The sequence below is a fragment of the Arvicanthis niloticus genome, chromosome 14 (genome assembly GCF_011762505.2).
Source record: "Arvicanthis niloticus isolate mArvNil1 chromosome 14, mArvNil1.pat.X, whole genome shotgun sequence".
Classification (NCBI taxonomy): domain Eukaryota; kingdom Metazoa; phylum Chordata; class Mammalia; order Rodentia; family Muridae; genus Arvicanthis; species Arvicanthis niloticus.
The window spans coordinates 26611881-26628766 of record NC_047671.1 but is presented as its reverse complement, the minus strand read 5'-3'; the positions used below and the strand labels follow the sequence as shown (position 1 = coordinate 26628766).

The 16886-nt window shown below is 40.3% G+C and overlaps 1 protein-coding gene across 2 annotated transcripts in view; it reads left to right on the top strand.

Annotated features, from left to right (window-relative positions):
* Htr4 (5-hydroxytryptamine receptor 4) overlaps window positions 1–16886 on the top strand; it is a 176477-nt gene that overhangs the window by 4692 nt on the left and 154899 nt on the right. For both annotated transcript variants that reach the window (XM_034518230.2, XM_034518229.2), the window contains exon 2: window positions 12285–12357. In XM_034518230.2, coding sequence (XP_034374121.1) covers window positions 12332–12357 — 26 coding nt within the window. In that variant the 5' untranslated portion in view covers window positions 12285–12331. The remainder of the gene's footprint in view (window positions 1–12284; window positions 12358–16886) is intronic.

Sequence of the window (16886 nt, the reverse complement as noted above, 5' to 3'; positions counted from 1 at the left end):
GTGATGAGCAATAGGAATAGCCATTGGGCTTGTTAGAGCCTACCTCATTGGGCAACCTCCCCGTGGTTTGTTTCTGGGTTAGAGAATTTTCACTTCTACTGGCTGTCCACATGCTGTTGCTGCTTCTCTAGAAACCACAATTGGGATTAAGACTTAGATAATTAAAACAAAGGCCTAATATGGCTTTTTCTTGGGAAGATGACCTTTTAAAAATAAGCATTGTTTTAATGAGAAGGAAGTGGTGGAGCAAAATCCCAAACCAATAAGAGTGATGAACTCATCTCTCACTAAGCATCTGCCTTAGATCTTTCCATGTCCTGGTCTACACCCACCCCTGCCTCAATTTGGACGATAAAATGCCCCATTTACAGGATAATCCATCCCCAAAGTCCTCTACTACACTGTATGATGCCAAGAACCTCATGGGACACCTCTGTGAGACTAGGAAGGAATATTCTTCATCCACCTCGCCCGCGTTTCATGTGCAGTTGAATTGTATTTCCTTTCCTTTCTGATCTACCTTAGAATGATGGAAAAACTCAGCACCTTTACCCGTAACTGATGAAAGCTTTAAGTACAGATCAGAAAGTTTCTTTAAAAATCAAAATGTAAACCCAGTCAACTCCCACATTCCTCCTGAGTGCCAACATCTGTTTTTGGTTTTGCATGAGCACATCCAAACTATGGACCTTTAGGAACTTGTTTGCAAAGATCTTTTTTTTTTTAATGGCTTATTTGCTGGGTATAGTGGCACACACCTTTAATCCCAGTACTGGGAGTCAGAGGCAGGTTATCTCTGTAAGATCCAGGCCAGCCTGGTCTCCGGTAGTGAGTTCCAGGATAGTCAGAACTACATAGTGAAACTCTGGTTCAACAACAACAACCACAACAACAGAAATGATCTACTTATTTTATTTTATGTATATGAGTGTTTGTCAGCATGTACATATGTGTACCATGTGGATGCCTAATGCACAACAGAAGAGGGCACTGGGCTCCTTGACACAGGAATTACAGAAGGTTGTAAGCAACCATGTGGATGCTGGAAACCAAACCTGAGTCCCCTGCAGAAGCGGTAGACACTCTTAACAGCTGAGCCACTTCTTCAGCCACAAGAAAGAGCTTGATATTTTGAAACTTAAGTAGAATAATGTTTATTGGCTATCCATCATATGCTGTCAAAGTCTAAGTAGATTGTTTTATACCTGGGCTTTTTGGATATTTTTTCTATCAGCTCTTGAGAAAAGCACTGATTGCATGATTTACAGATTTGGAAAGTGCAGTCTAGAGCTTTAAAGAATTCCTGTGTCTGGAGTGTAGTATTTTTGTATCTGCACTATAAATGTTAACAATGCTTTACTTAAACAAAGGTTGGAATCTATTGAAAGGACACTGGGGCTTTTCTTAAGGACTTAAGTTCAGGGCAGAAGGGTGAAAGATCACTTCCAGAGAGGTCAGCTCTGGGAGCTCATGACGTGTTTTTTTGTTGCCTTCATTAATGGGACTACCTTTTAAAGTCTGTGTCAATCAGTAGATTTCGCCAGAAATAGGCTCTTATTGGATCACTCATCTGTGAACACAAAGTCAAGGTCAAGTTCAAGGTCAAGGCTAAGTGTAGTTGTCAGGGACTCACACTAGTAGTTTTGATAGATTTTTTTTCCCCAATGACAAATGATTTTTTTTTTTTTTTGAAAAGGCAAGAAACCATTGCCTATTCTCAAACAGCTAGTGTGGCGAAGACAGAACTTAACATCAGATTTATCTCCAGGGCTGTGCATTTTTTTCTCCCTAAAGGGTTGTCTGATGGGGAATAAACATTAATGTGGCGTGTAATAAGCACAGCCATGATGCCTCACAAGACGCCATTCACCATTCCCTGCACAGAATCCTGATCCTACCATCTGTGCATCTCCTGGATTTCTGGCACATCTCTGCCCTCAGTTTTCGGTGTCATTTGGCCTGGCCTCTCATTCTGTTCATGCATGTCACTCCTCTGACACACCGATCCCAGGAGTGGGTGGGAGCTATCAGCTTGTCTCAGCCATCCCCTAGATAGTAAATAATTAAGGCTAATACACACCTTGCACTGGCTGTGAGTTTTGTTGACAACTCCTCTAACATTTCACTGTTCTAACAGCCATGGGTGCCAATTTTGTGTTTATTTCCCGATATTTTATCTTGAGAATTCATGGTTAAGTGTAAAGTTGAAGGAATTATGTAATGAATGTCTAGGTAAAAACCCAGTAGCGTTTGTAATATTTTCTTAGAGTTGCTTTATCTTAATATTATCACCCACCGGAACATTTCTCAATGATTAAAAACTTCCTTTTCCCCTCTCATTTTATAATGGGGAGTTTGAAATCAAGGCAGGAGCATGGCTTACTGAAGGTCAGATGTGGAAGAGTCAATGCAGTTGGTGTTGCACTTTGATTATCTAACTCCAAGAAGTATTTTCCTATCTGCCAAGTAGTTGTATCCCCTCTGAGAAGGAAGAAGAAAGGATGAACTCAAGGCCAGCATGAAGGTCAACGAGGTCACAAGGGTCCACAATTCCCACTACTCTGATCCTTAACACATGGCTCATCTTTCCAACAGCGTGTCCATTACTCTATTCCTACTGCACAGACCACCAGAGATGCCTTCATACAACTAATAGACTCATTTCTTCTCAATGCTTTAAATTTCCTATGAAAAGGGCAGGCTGGGAAATTACTATTTTAGATAATCCTTTACAGTGTTCCAAGAACTCTTCCATGTGTTTTTTAAATTTTTTTAAAAAATTTAAAACAGTAGATCTGCAAGACAGATGGGCTTAGTATCCTAAAGGCAACACCTAGCAGCTGGAGACCAGGGACTTACAAGAACAAAGCAAGGAACTCAGTGCGATAGGCTGCTAAGAACCTTTCTTGGGCAAAAGTTTAAGATGTATTCTCTTTCAAATACTAAGAGATGCTGGAGGGGCAGGGATGGATGTTTGAAGATGTCCCCATGTACTAAGTAAAGCTAAGCTGGCAAAGTTGAGCTTGGGACTCATTAAGATGTTCATCCTTTTGTGGGGGGTGGGTTAGTAGGTGAAGACCTGGGCTTTAGAGCCACATTCCAGTGTTGCTTTGGACACCACCCATTGTATAGGTCTCAGTCTATCCATCTGTGAAGTGAAGATAAATACTACACTCCAGACACAGGAATTCTTTAAAGCTCTAGACTGCACTTTCCAAATCTGTAAATCATGCAATCAGTGCTTTTCTCAAGAGCTGATAGAAAAAATATCCAAAAAGCCCAGGTATAAAACAATCTACTTAGACTTTGATAGCATATGATGGATAGCCAATAAACATTATTCTACTTAAGTTTCAAAATACCGAGCTCGTTCTTGGGGCTGAAGAGGTGGCTCATTTAGTATGAAGACAAAATAAATGTTGCATGGAAAGGTTTGGTCCTAGGCCCACTTAGAACATTTTTTTTTTAAAACTGCATTAAAAGTGCTTCTGTGGAATCTGTTGGTACAGTTTCATTTTCCAATATTTTGGGGTTCAGGACATATGCTTTTTGGGAAGAGAGTATAGACAGAAGCATTTTAGAGGTGACATTTTATGGGTGACACTTTATCAGAGAAAGGCTGGAATTTTCTGCTCAAGCATTTCCAGGTAAGAGCTTGTAAATGGCTTCTGCCCATGGAGATTGCATTGGCAAATTTAATTGGATGTGATCATTTGCATATTATATCCGGAATATAGAATTCTGCATAAACTATCTTCTAATGCAGTGGTTTCAGAGGCAATGGAAGGATGGGCAGAAGAGTTAAGTACGCTGTGGAGCCCTTGCCATTGGGATGTTCAGCAAATCCTGGGATCTAAGACTCTTGGTTGTTGGGCCCTGTAAACAGATAAAGAAGTACTAAGGAGGAAAGGATGCTCACCTGGATGGAAGCTCTCTATCGGCAGAGCCCTTCCTGACGTGCCCCACAATTCATCTGCAGCAGAACAGCCACAGGATATTTGATAATTTAGAGATCCCTGAGTTTTCTGAACCTGCGATTTTGGGAGAGATTTTTAGGTCCCTTTATACTTGAGAGTCACCAGCTTTAAAGCCTTAATTTAGGTGTAATGAAACTTTGGCTTCTGTTGCTTCCAATCTTGGGTCTCTGACACCAATAGTGAAAGAAACATTAGCATTCTCACACTTAGATTCCCTGCAGGCAAGAGGGATGGTTTCTGTAATCACATCTCAGGATAAGAGGCAAAAATCATCAGGTGCATTGCTTCCACTTTGAAGAACCACAAGAGGAAATAGTCTCCGCTGATTGACATGCACCTTGTTAGGGAGGCAGGCTAACATTACTGAATTCACTGGGAATCGGGTGTCTAAGTATATACTTGTGCATTAATCACGAGAAGTTAATATCACACCTGTCCCTATGATATGGATGACACCATCAGGGTAGGGAGAGTTAAGTCATTTACCAAGGTCATACAAGCAACAAGTGAGTGGACTAGAACATGTTTCAGGGCTGGAATTTGAATTAGGGGTTGGCAAAGTCTCTGGTGTGTGTGTGTGTGTGTGTGTGTGTGTACACTACAATCTAAGAACCACTTTACATTTCAAATTGTTAGGAATATGTCAGGTGAAAATTTTATGAAATTCAAATTTCCATGTTGACTTATTGGAGCACAGCCATACAATTTCATCTCTACAATGTCGGTAGCTGTTTTCACACAGCCTCCAGAGTTTGATAGTTAGGAGCTCGTCTTTATGCTCTGAAAGAAACCAAAATACCTAGGTAATCCTTTACAGAGGGGCACAGTATGCTGCTCCTCTGTTCCAAACAGCTCTGTTCATGTGCATCAAATTCCAGTCATCTGACTTCTGTCCCTTTGTGAATCTTGCCAACACTCATACCATCTGGAGCATTATCTGCACAGCATTTTCCTTTAGGTTAATTAATTTTCCTTAAATAAACATATCCTTAAAGAATCAAAACCATAAGTGGAAGTCAGTGGCACTTTTAATCAATAGAAGACACCATAAATACAGAGCACAGTTAAATAGCAGCAGCAGGCATTTCTAACTTCTTCCTGTATTCCTGCTGATGCTGTCACTGTTTCCCTGTAGAAGGCAGTGCCACCTCTGCATTGTTTGTGGAGATAGGTTTTCAACCTGCTAGATTCCCTCTGTTCGTAGACATCATGATTTGGAGATGCTTGGGAATCCTTGTGACCAGTCCTATCCAACCAATTACAGGTGTGGGAGTACAGATGCCCCAGTTACCACCCACTCTTTCAAGCAGCTCTGTCTGAGGCATATGATGTCCTCGTTTCCAGAAGTTTCCCTGTAGGGTTTTGTTTCAGTGTCTGAGTAACATATTTCTCCTAGGCTGCATCTCATTTCTCTTTTTCCTCCCCTCCCCTCCCCTCCCCTCCCCTCCCCTCCCCTCCCCTCCCCTCCCCTCCCCTCCCCTTCCCTCCCCTCCCCTCTTCTGTACTGTCCTTTCCTTCCCTTTCTCCCCTTCCCTCCCCTCCCCTCTCCTGTACTGTCCTTTCCTTCCCTTTCTCCCCTTTTCTCCCCTTCCCTCCCCTCCCCTCTCCTGTACTGTCCTTTCCTTCCCTTTCTCCCCTTCCCTCCCCTCCTTTCTCCTGTCCTTTCTTCTTCTTTCCTTTTTTTCCTTTAACAATCATCATTCCTTCCCAGTGTACCTCCACTTTGCAGAATAACTATGTGCACTCTTCATCTTCACATTGACATCTGCTTCTGGGCATCCAACTAAGATAATGGTGTGTTTCTTGCTAAAGACCGGACATGAGGGTTGCTCTTTTTTATTATGAAGAAGATTAGTGAATAGCAGGAAGATACTTTTATAAATTATTTTTGGGGGTTATAATATAATTACATTATTTACTCCTTCTCATTCCTCCCTCCAAACCCTCCCATACACACCTCCTTTTTTTAAGCTTTTCATCATATGTCTATGTCTATGATGTATATGTATAATATTCTGAAATAGCAGGAAAATTTTTCAAAGATAAATTAGCACATATCTGAGTTTTTGTCAACATAAACAACAATGATTAAAACAGAAAAGGAGGGACTCAGGAGATGGTTTTATGGTTAGGAGAGTTTGCTGCTCTTCTAGAGGATCCAAGTTTGATTGTCAGCTCCACATATATCAGGTGGTTTACAGCTCCAGCTCCTGGGGATCCAATACTCTCTCCACACCCCGAGAATACCTGTTTTACACACACACACACACACACACACACACACACACACACACACACACATAAAATAAAAACTTTGTGAATTAGAAAATGAAAACAGAATGCATCTTTCACCATATAATGTTTTAGCACTTAGCCCTGAAGTCACCTGGTCCCGTTATCATATTCTTTCTGATGTGGTAGGGAAACCATGTCTGGCCAGGGCACCATCTTGTTTCTAAAGTAGAAGCTCTGGAGTGGCAGCATCAACAGTACCTATAGATTTGTTATAAATACAGACTCTCTAAACCTAATCAATCAGAAACCTGAGGGGGGGGCACTTTGTTTTAACAAGCTTGTAGGTGATTCTCATGCATGAAAACCACAGCCCTACTGTAAACAGCCTCTTATTTTGTTCTGTTCTCATTGCGTGCTTGGATTTCATCCGAAATTCACAATCATCTCTGTCTTGCTTTCTCCCCTCAGACGTGACTGACCAATAGTTTTCATGCCCCCCCCTTTAAGCCTCTGTTGAGGTGAACACCTGCCAAAGCACACAAGTCAATAAATGGAAAGCTCTGGTGGTTCGAGGGATCTACCTAACAGCCAGTCTCAAACTACTCTCTAGACTTCTGTGCCTCCCTCTCTGGCGCCCCAGCTATGAGGCTAATTCCTTCTCCAATGAGGATGCAGTGCTGCTCATTTAACAAATGCCTGCTGATCGTGTCCCTGTCTCTTCATAGACTCTGGTCAAAGGAGATATTGATCAAGTGATAACAAAATCTGTTTTATGTTCCTCAGTCTCTGTTCAATCCTGAAATGCTAAGATCCATCCTTAATTGGACCTGGTTTGTCTCTGGTAAGCCTTCTGTAGTTAGCATATTCTTTGAGAGTCAGACTCCCCACCTTGTAAAAAGTTTGTTTTCTACAACCATTCTATGTCCGTTCCTAGCTAGGAACAGACATGAAGTTCATGCCCCTTCTTCACGTTTCCTATAAACCATTGCTTTCCCTGAAAGGTATACTAAGTGTGCCTCTTCTGTGATCTTCACTGTTTACGATCCAGTTTCTAGCAACGATGCTAAACTTTCCACTGAATAACATTTTATTTAGCCAAAGAAGAATATTTCCTTTAGTTGTTTTTGAAAAAAAAAATATCAAAGAGTGTTTTTCATTCATACACACATGTGCATGTTCATGTGTCCCAGCATACGGTTATCCCAAGAATGACTGAATTGGCTCTTGTGTGGGTTTATACTTAAGGAAATGAGATTGTTTCTTAGGACTATCTAGATGACTTAGCTCAAGTAGAATTTTGGCTAACCCTAGTAGATCCAGCTTGTGGAATATAGGTACACTTTTTTGCCATTTGTGTTGTATACAGTTGTATGTGTACACTGAAACTTTAACGATTAAATAAACAAATAATATAGATTTGGGAAGGAGATATTTACAGAGAGAAAATTTCTAAAATGAATATGTCAATTGAAAGAGGTTAGAAAGCCTGTGAAAAACAGTTTCCTACAAATTCCAAGTGTTTTCTGCGAAAGAAGTCTAGGGAAATAGCCAGGGAGAATAATTTTTCTTATTTCATGAGAATTTGCACAACTGCATTTTCAGGTGGTTCTGTAGCTTTTATTTAAAGCACACTTTTCAGGTTAAGAGAGTTGGGGCTGGTGGGATTAGAGACAACATAGAGTATATGGCTGCCTGTTACATGATGCTGGTGGGATTGTATACATTGGTGCATTGGTTGTGACAGGCTAGACCATTCAGGTGAGTAGGTCAACAATACACATTTGAATGGTTAACTCTTATAAACACCTGCTCTTATGTTTTTCTTTCTGTCTTTCTGTCTGCCTGTCTTCTTTCCTTCCTCCCTTCCTTCCTTCCTTCCTTCCTTCCTTCCTTCCTTCCTTTGTTTTGCTCTACCTACAATATACTTGAAGTATATTTGATACAGTATGTGGGTTTCCTTTAGCTTTTGTAATTTGTAATTCTTTGACATTTTTCTCTGTGCTCATCCCACCTAGTAATCTGTGTCTTTCCATTCCACATCTGGGGAGAATGAGCTCTTGACTGATGACCAGACTTGCTTACAAGGAACAGTAAGTCAGTAGCAGGGTAGGGCTGAGAACACACAACCTGAAATCTCTTTGTCCAGTGTTCCTGATAGCATGCCAGGCTCCCAGCTTTAATTTGGCTATTAAGATACATAATGTTTTACTTATTCTTGACACTTGTCCAAAACAAAAATATTGAGTATGACCTTTGATGTAGAACTATAACCCATGTAGGCATATTCTATAAAGCAATGTGGTCCCTCTAAGCATAGTTATGCATGAATATCCATCTGTGCAACCAAATCCAAGGAAAGCAAACAGGGCACAGCAAAGCCAGCTGAGGTTATGACTTAGCTCCAGGTGAGCAGGTGTTGGCAACATACCAAACTACATCGATCTTCCGTTCCAATAGGTGGGGACCATTACCGGTGAGTCCAGTGTGCATATTTCTTATAATGGAGATGCAACCACACACTTTCTGTTAACCTTTAACGACAGTTTCCTAGCAATATTTCAGACCATGTTGAGGCACGTTCACCTTGTAGGTTTTCATACCCTTAGTCATGTAAGAGCTTAGAAGCCAGAGAACTGAGCGTTCATGTCAGCAGTGTGGAGGGCTGTAGAGGTGAATGTTTCTTCTCCCCCCACCCCTTTACTCTGTAAGGAACAGTATTGTGTGTGAATATGCCTGTCAAAGAAAATACGCTCCGAGTGGTCTGTGTTCTGTGTTCCTGTCATTTTCTCTTATGACATGTACAATGCTGGAGTAATTCCAGTGGCTGAGCTTGTTACAGTCCTGAGAGAGTACTGAGACAGTCATTGTCCCTCACATGATAGAAAAGGTTTTTAGCTTTCTCTTCATCTTCCCCCCCCCCCCCAAAAAAAAACTTACTAGGCTCCTTGTCTGGTTGAAATAATCTCAAAGTGTTTCTTGGAATGAGGCTCATATGGAGAGTACAGTTCCTTCTCTCCTGGATTTCATAATAGAATGCCACATAACTGTCATTAATACACCCTCAACTTGGGGATGGGGTAGAGTCGAGAATGAATCTTACTGCACTCTCAGGGATCATTGAGGAAGAGGGGGCTAGGAAGATCCCGAGGGCAAGAGGAACAGGAAGTCTGCTTACATCTCCTATAAATGTCAGAGAAGTCATACCTATATAGTCTCATCAATCTTGAGTTCCAGAATTCATAGCTGTGCAAGCTATTCCCAGGATTGTCAAGTGTTAGCTATACAACTTTGCAAGGGAACCAAACTCTCTGACCCTCAGTTTCCTCATCCATGGGTTGGAGATAAAGATTCAGAGATCAAAGGAAAGAAAGAAACTCATTCATTGCTATTTAGTTAATGGCAGCTAATTAAAATGAAATTTACTAGGACTCACCCACTTAAAAATTGCTTTTATTTTATGTGTATGAGTATTTGCCTACAGATATGCCTGTGTACTCTGTGTGTGACTGTGCCTGTCAGACACTGGATCCATAGAGTTACTAGCATTGCAGAAGATTATGAACTGGCATGTGGGTGCTGAGAACAGAATACAAGTCCTCTGGAAGAGCAGTTGTGCCCTGGAATGTTAATCATCTCTTTGTCCTGGCTTTGGCTACTTCTTACTTATAATGTTGTGTTCAAGGATGTCTGTGTAAAATATCCTCTCCCCCTCCATGAGAAAGTTATAGACTGCCAAAACTCTATTTTCTCATTTGCAAAATGAATTAATTGCTTAATTTGACTGGCATGTGTACAGAGAGGCTACAATGCACTGGGCGGTTTAGTAGGCTAGGAGGATATTAGAGGAGTTAAGATAATGGCTCTATTGAAGCTTACATTGAAGTGACAGAAACAGAACATAAACAAGAAGGCTAGAATAAATGCACGTATCAGAACAAACCAACGCAACATAGAAGGTAGGAGTTTTCAGAAAATAAGGTCTGAGATCTTAGGCATGGAGAAGAGATTTCCTGAGGAAGTGACATTTGAGGTGAGAAAATAATTTTTATTGAATTTAGGGAGAGGGAAAAACAGTTCTCTGGGGTGGGGTCTCCTTTTTTTTTCTTTTATTGGATATTTTCTTTTCTTACATTTCAAGTTTACTTACATTTCAAATTTTCCAGGTCTTTCCTCTGAAAACCCCCATCCCATCCCCCACCCCCTGCCTCTATGAGTGTGCTCTTCTACCCACCCACCTACCTGCTTGTGCCTTCTGGCTCTGACATTCCCTTACACTGGGGCATCGAACCCCCACAGGACCAAGGGCCATTCCTCCCCCTGATGTTCAACAAGGCCATTCTCTGTCACATATGCAGCCGGAGCCATGGGTCCCTCCATGTTTACTCTTTGGTTGGGATTTATTTTTGATGTTCAAGAGAAATAGCATGACTGTGAGCAAGTGGGCAGTGAGATGTGGGCATGGATCATGCTGAGATTTGAAAGATGCTGAAGCCAGGTCATGTGTGTATGGGCTGATAAGCTATGGTGTACACTTTGGGGCTTATTGTGAGTGGCTCCTGTCATGGTTGAGCATTTTCTTCCTGAATGTTCACCAAGGCATCTAAAGGCTCAGGTTGAATTTCGTGGTTCTTTTATCTGGATTAATGAACTTAGAGACTTTGCTTGGTAAGATTCAATTAAAAAAAAGCATAGCCAGAATTATAGACTACTAGAGCTGGAAGCTAATGCTGAGATGTTCTCCTATAATCTCTCCAATTCTTCAGAAGTGACTGATGATGCCTGGGAGGAAAGGGAGCTTGTTTAGGGAGACTTGAAGAAGCAGCCGGGCTCCACCCCTGAATCCTCTAACTGACATGTAGTGGAAGAAACGGGATGCAAACCTTAAAGATTATCTTGCACAGGGTGTTAACAGAGCCAACTTAGTTAAGTGATGTCAGGGACCATGAAGAGAGACACATAAGGGTTTCTGCAGGGCTACATGAAAGGAACTCCCAGTAATCAGAAATTTAATTTTCTCTCAATGGATGCTAGGATTACTTAGCCTAGAATCCCTGCATAAGCCTTAAAGTCTTGAATTCCTAGGTTCAAGATTCCTAGGCTCTGGAGCTAGGGAGATGCTCAGTCACTAGAAATGCTTGCTGCACAAGCATGCGGACCTGAGTTTAGATCTCTGGCACCCATGTAAAGGCCAGTTTTGGTTTGTAAGCCCAAGCCCAGGGCAGAGACAGGTGGATCCCAAATGTTTTCTTGCTAGCCAACCTAGCTGACTCGGTGAGCATCTAGATTACAGACAGACTCCGAAGAAACAAGGTACAGAGTGATAGAGGGGGCTATAAAATATCAACCTCTGGCCTCCACATGTATGCATGTGGAGCCTGCACTCACATACAGAGATAGATAGGTAGGTAAGAAGCTAGACAGGCAGGCAGGCAGGCAGGCAGGTAAAAAGAAAGATAGGTAGGTAGATAGATGGATACATACATAATACATACATACATACATACATACATACATACACACATACATACATAGAGTTTAATTCCTGGACTTCCTAGAAAATGTTTTTTTTTTTTTAATCTGCTTGTACACATTTTCTATTTCTGGGCAGAGAATAAGTATTTTCTAGATTCTCAAATACCCAACTAAATTTGTATTGTTTATATAAAACAAAACAAAACAAAAAACCCTGAAAAAACACTATTAAGCCATTACTATTTTATTTCTAGCAATATAGTTACCTATTTTCACTAGCTAGTGTCTTAAGGCAGACCACAGAAAGAAAATGAAGGAAAACAACTAGGTGGATTAACATAGAGTAAAGAAAAGTAGCCGCATGTTTTTGCATCAGATCATCAGTGGAGTGCAGGTTTTCTGCGGCATTCAGCAAAACACGCCTCACACAATCAACCTCAGTGTGCTAGTAGTTCTTTGATATACTATTAGTTATTCAATAGTTCTACCAAATGAAAATTCCAATTAGTAGGAGGCAGTCCTTACTTGGCATTTTCTTCCTGTGACAGACCTTTATTTTTCTGTGTTACCTTCCCGCCTAACATCTCCTTTTCCTTGTAGGATCCTGTGGGCACTGAAATCCAACGTACTCATGCCCATTTCCTGTAATGGACAAACTTGATGCTAATGTGAGGTAGGTTGCATTTCTGAATCCTTTGTGTTGCTGGACGTGGGAGTTTGTGACAGACGGCCTCTGCAAATCTGTCGTAGTGGAATTGCAAAGCTAAAATGGACTTTTTTTTTTTTTTAGCTGTTGCATATTTAATCATGAGTGTGGTATACTGCTTGATTATTAGTGCTTTATTACTATGCTTAAATGATTAAAAAAAAACCCAGCTGTTAATGTTTCTATCTGTATGAACCAATAGGTCCCACTTGAAGATACATATTCGTTTCTGCAATAATAAAAGTTAGGCATTTGAACAGAAGCAATGAGATTGAAGATTATCTATCTGTATTGAAACTTCAGATGTAAATCCTAAGTAGATTTGTCTAGAAGGTTCTAGTTCGCCCACTTTTGTTTTCAGCCAGGGCATCAGATCATGGTCATAGTATACCAGATGTTTCTGTACTGAGTGAAGTTATAGTAACCTACATAGTTGTTGTTCTTGTAATTTTCTGTAAACCTTGGGGATGGGAGGTTTATCTAGAGGCTTGCTTTGATTTATCTGGCCTTACCAAACAGTGCAAAAATAAGTTGTATTTAAGGAAGTTTAAGTGGTCTGCCTTTGTAGTCTGTAACAGAATTATCTACAAGTAACTGTAGTTGGAGGGCATCTTAAAGTCACATGCTCTGTGAAATCACAGGAGATTTTTTTTTCAGTTGAGACCTGTGGAAAGTGTGTTTTATGTATTAATCATCGGTCTGTGTGATGGTTTGATATGAAAAAACTATGACCACTGGCTTGATAGGCGTGCTAGCTTGGTCTGATTTTGGGTGGCAAAGTTATGCTATCACCCCACCCGAGGATCCCTGAGGTACAGAATGTGTCTCACAGTACAATGCAGAATTCCTGGCACGTGATGAGTTTTGAATAAAGAGTTGATCAGGTAGCCATCGATGTACAATGCAAATTTCAAATATCATTGCATTCTAGTACACTAGATACAAAAAGCCATTATTTATCAATAAAATATTTTACACTCTTAATAGAAGACATTGTAGATTTTGTTACTTACCCAATAGTAACTAACTTGGTGTAGCCGAAACATTCCACATAGATTTGAAAACCTATTGACATGTGTTTTACTCTCCTCTCAAAGCTTGTAAGATTATTTATGCAGAGAAAACACTGTGGAATTGAGAACCTTGGCTTTCATTTTGTTAACCAGAAAACCAAAGTGAGCAATTCTGATGGTTCAACGTTGCTAAATAGTCTTTAAATTCTAAAGATTGGATCAAACGGGGTTAGCTGGTTAAAATGCACCTCTGGGGATAATAATTTAGACATTATGATCCCTTGCGTTGCTAACTTTTAGACATTTATTTATGGCAGTGCTAGCTTTCAATGGTGAAATATGATTCGATTACTCGATCATTAGCTGTTCTCCTGGGATACTGTGGAAAACTGGTGTGGGATTCAAGATGATATCACCCCCAGAATGTTGTCTGTGGACCATTCTGTCAGTCCGTTTTCTAACTGGATCCTATCAACAGATGTTCATCCTCACCCACTCCCCCTCTCTATCCACAATATTAGTAACAGGCAAATGTCATGGACTTTCTATTCATTTCCTCCTTAGTACAGCCTCTGAGTGTCCATAACAACAAAAAAGGATATCTTGGCTCACATTTGCTAAATTGTGATACATTTGTCGTTAGTAATTCTCAACAAATTTAGGTGGCATATCAGCAACTTTTTATTATCATGAGGAGTAATATTATTTTATCACTTATCAAGTGAAATAAATTTCCCTTTTATATAAATATAGTCAGATTTGAAAGTGAGTTTATGTAAAGAAAAATGAAATCCAGAAATACATATTAATAAGTTCTATACTCATGAGGATATTCTAGAATATTCTAGGTTTAGCTAGATAGCATAAATTTTACCATTTTGAAAAAAGAGATTAGAGGGTCTTCTTTTCAGTTGCTGTCTTCATATGGAAGGCAAACACATAATGAGGCAGGAACTGAAAGCTCTAGGTTCCTTGCCCAAGGGAGAGATTCTTTTAATTGTTCTGTAGACAAAGAAAAACCAATGAGGGAAGACAGAAAGTCAGAAGAGAAAGACTGTCTTCCAGGAGAGGAAGTAACTTGGCTTGAATAAGAAGGGACTTAACAACCAATGATCTAGCAGCTATAACAGACATTAAGATTAGTTATATATGTGCATATATATGTATATGTTGTGAATACATATATGCTCACTAATGTCATACACACACACACACACACACACACACACACACACACACCACAGTGGTATGTGTGCTGACCTCTCCCAGGACACAGTCATTCAATGACATTTTAACTTGCTGTAGATTGGGTGTTGAATGTTTGCATTGTTGGACGTAGGAAATCATCATGAGCTGTAATGTTGATTCCCATCACTCTATTTAATACTTAAGTAATCCTAGGGACTACCTCTTTTAATCTATGCTCAGGGTCATAAACTTTTCTGTCTTCTACTATCCTATAACTATTTTGTTAATGAGTATATGGTGTGTGTGTGTGTGTGTGTGTGTGTGTGTGTGTGTGTATGAATTTAAAGAGATAGACTACATGACATTCCTGTCTGGGTAAAAACAGAAATATGGTTTGCAAAACATTAATATTTAGTAATGGACACCCAGAAGGAAGAGAGTAGTGTGAGACAATAACCATATTGGGGGAAATTTCAGAAATAATTTTTCACTTTCATGGGCTGTAAGACTGAGGAACTCTTATCAACTCTCCCAAAACATGAAGAGGAAAAGAAATCTTTGATTGAATTGGAACTATAATAAAATGTCTTACAGAGTTTGTCAAACTATATTGACCATTTCAGCTTTTGTGTTTATGTATCTTCACTGAATTTGCTTCTATGGCTTGGTCCTTATGATTTATGTATCTGCCAGAGTTCCTGGCTAGACACATCAGGAGCTAATCCTGGCAGACACAATCAGAGGTAATTTGGGACCAGCTATTGTGAAGCTTAAAAAGTTAAGACCAAAATGTTAGAAGGCCACATTTAAAAATAGATAAAGATGTCAGGATTGGTAGAGGAACCCTGATAGTGAGGTACACAGTGGGCCATGTCCTTTTTGCAGTATAAGAAGAATAAGAAAAGGAACATGGGACCTTGCATGTAGAGCTACAAATCACAATGCAAACACTTTCTCCTACACTGAAAACAAGGATGGTAGGGCAGCCCAAGTCATGATGAAGCATCACAGTGAATCTGGACCTGTTAGAAAGTGAGCTCAGATAAGTTCTTTCTATAACTAGTGTCTCACAAGCTTCACAGTGAGCTGATAGGCTGACAGATTCTTCTGAATAATCTGACACAGAATTCTAGGAGTTTTGGCCCCTATGTTTCTTTTGGGGACTCTGGAGTAGACAGTTATGTTCCTTTCTGGGAAAGGATGGAGGAAAAGGAAGTAGTTATCTCTAATTTTACAGCTGTTCTTCCCAGGTCTCTTTATTGTTAGGGAGTGTAACTCTGGTTCCCCATTCTCTGTAAGACAGGAAGCCACTCAATGTATCTGTAAAGACTTGCCCTTCACTTCAGAGATTACCTGATATAGGCTTATACTTTTCAAAACCTACTTTATTTAGTGTTTTTAACCACTTCAAACTCCCTTTTAGCCCACTGACTAGAATTAGAGGAAAAGGTTAATAGGGAAAAGGAATTGTGGGCCTATTTAGAAGTATAGTTCTTTGGGGGTAATTTCCACTCTTCTTTGACAGGATACCAGCTGTCCAGTTCAATAGCAAACACCAAACACAAATCAGTAGCAGCAGCACGAGCCAGCAGAAACAGTAAGGCATCACCTGACTCAACACAAGTCAGTGGAAGTGTTCAGAATTAGCCGGAACACCACGAGAAGCTCTTTGGCACATTTCTGTCTATGAAGTGAAGGCCAACAAAGACCATCAAAGACCAACAAAGTGTTGCATGCTGTAGAATTGCAAGAGCATCCTCTCACTATTTCTGGGGTTCAATTTATATTTTTTTTCTAAAAATATCAATCATGGCACCTTCTCATGTGTCTGTTTTCAGCAAAGCATCACATGACACAACTGAGTTGTTACAGACACCAGAAAATTTCCAACTTCAGCCTGAAATTACTGTTTGTATAACTGCACACACTTCCACTGATACATGGTTTTCTTTGCTTCAGGTCACCCTGAAAGCAAGCCACATCTGTATTTCTTTCTTCCTGTTGCTTATTACAGGCAAAAGGTGTCTGCTTTTGATGACTCTTCCCTGTGGATATTTAGTTCCAGAAAGTATGGGATTCAGGGCAGCATTGAGTAGGTAGAAGAAATCCTTAAGATAACGACCCCAGACTGCTTAAGAGCAGCCTTCTTTTGTATTTAGCTTCCTTGTTTTGATAGCTTCTTGCCACCCTGGATTCATCTTTTTGCCTGCTGGGCTCTCTGAAGTTTCCTCTCTACTGCCCCTGAAGTCTCTGGTGTTTCTCCCTTCTTCAATAAGAGCATCCTCATCTGGGATT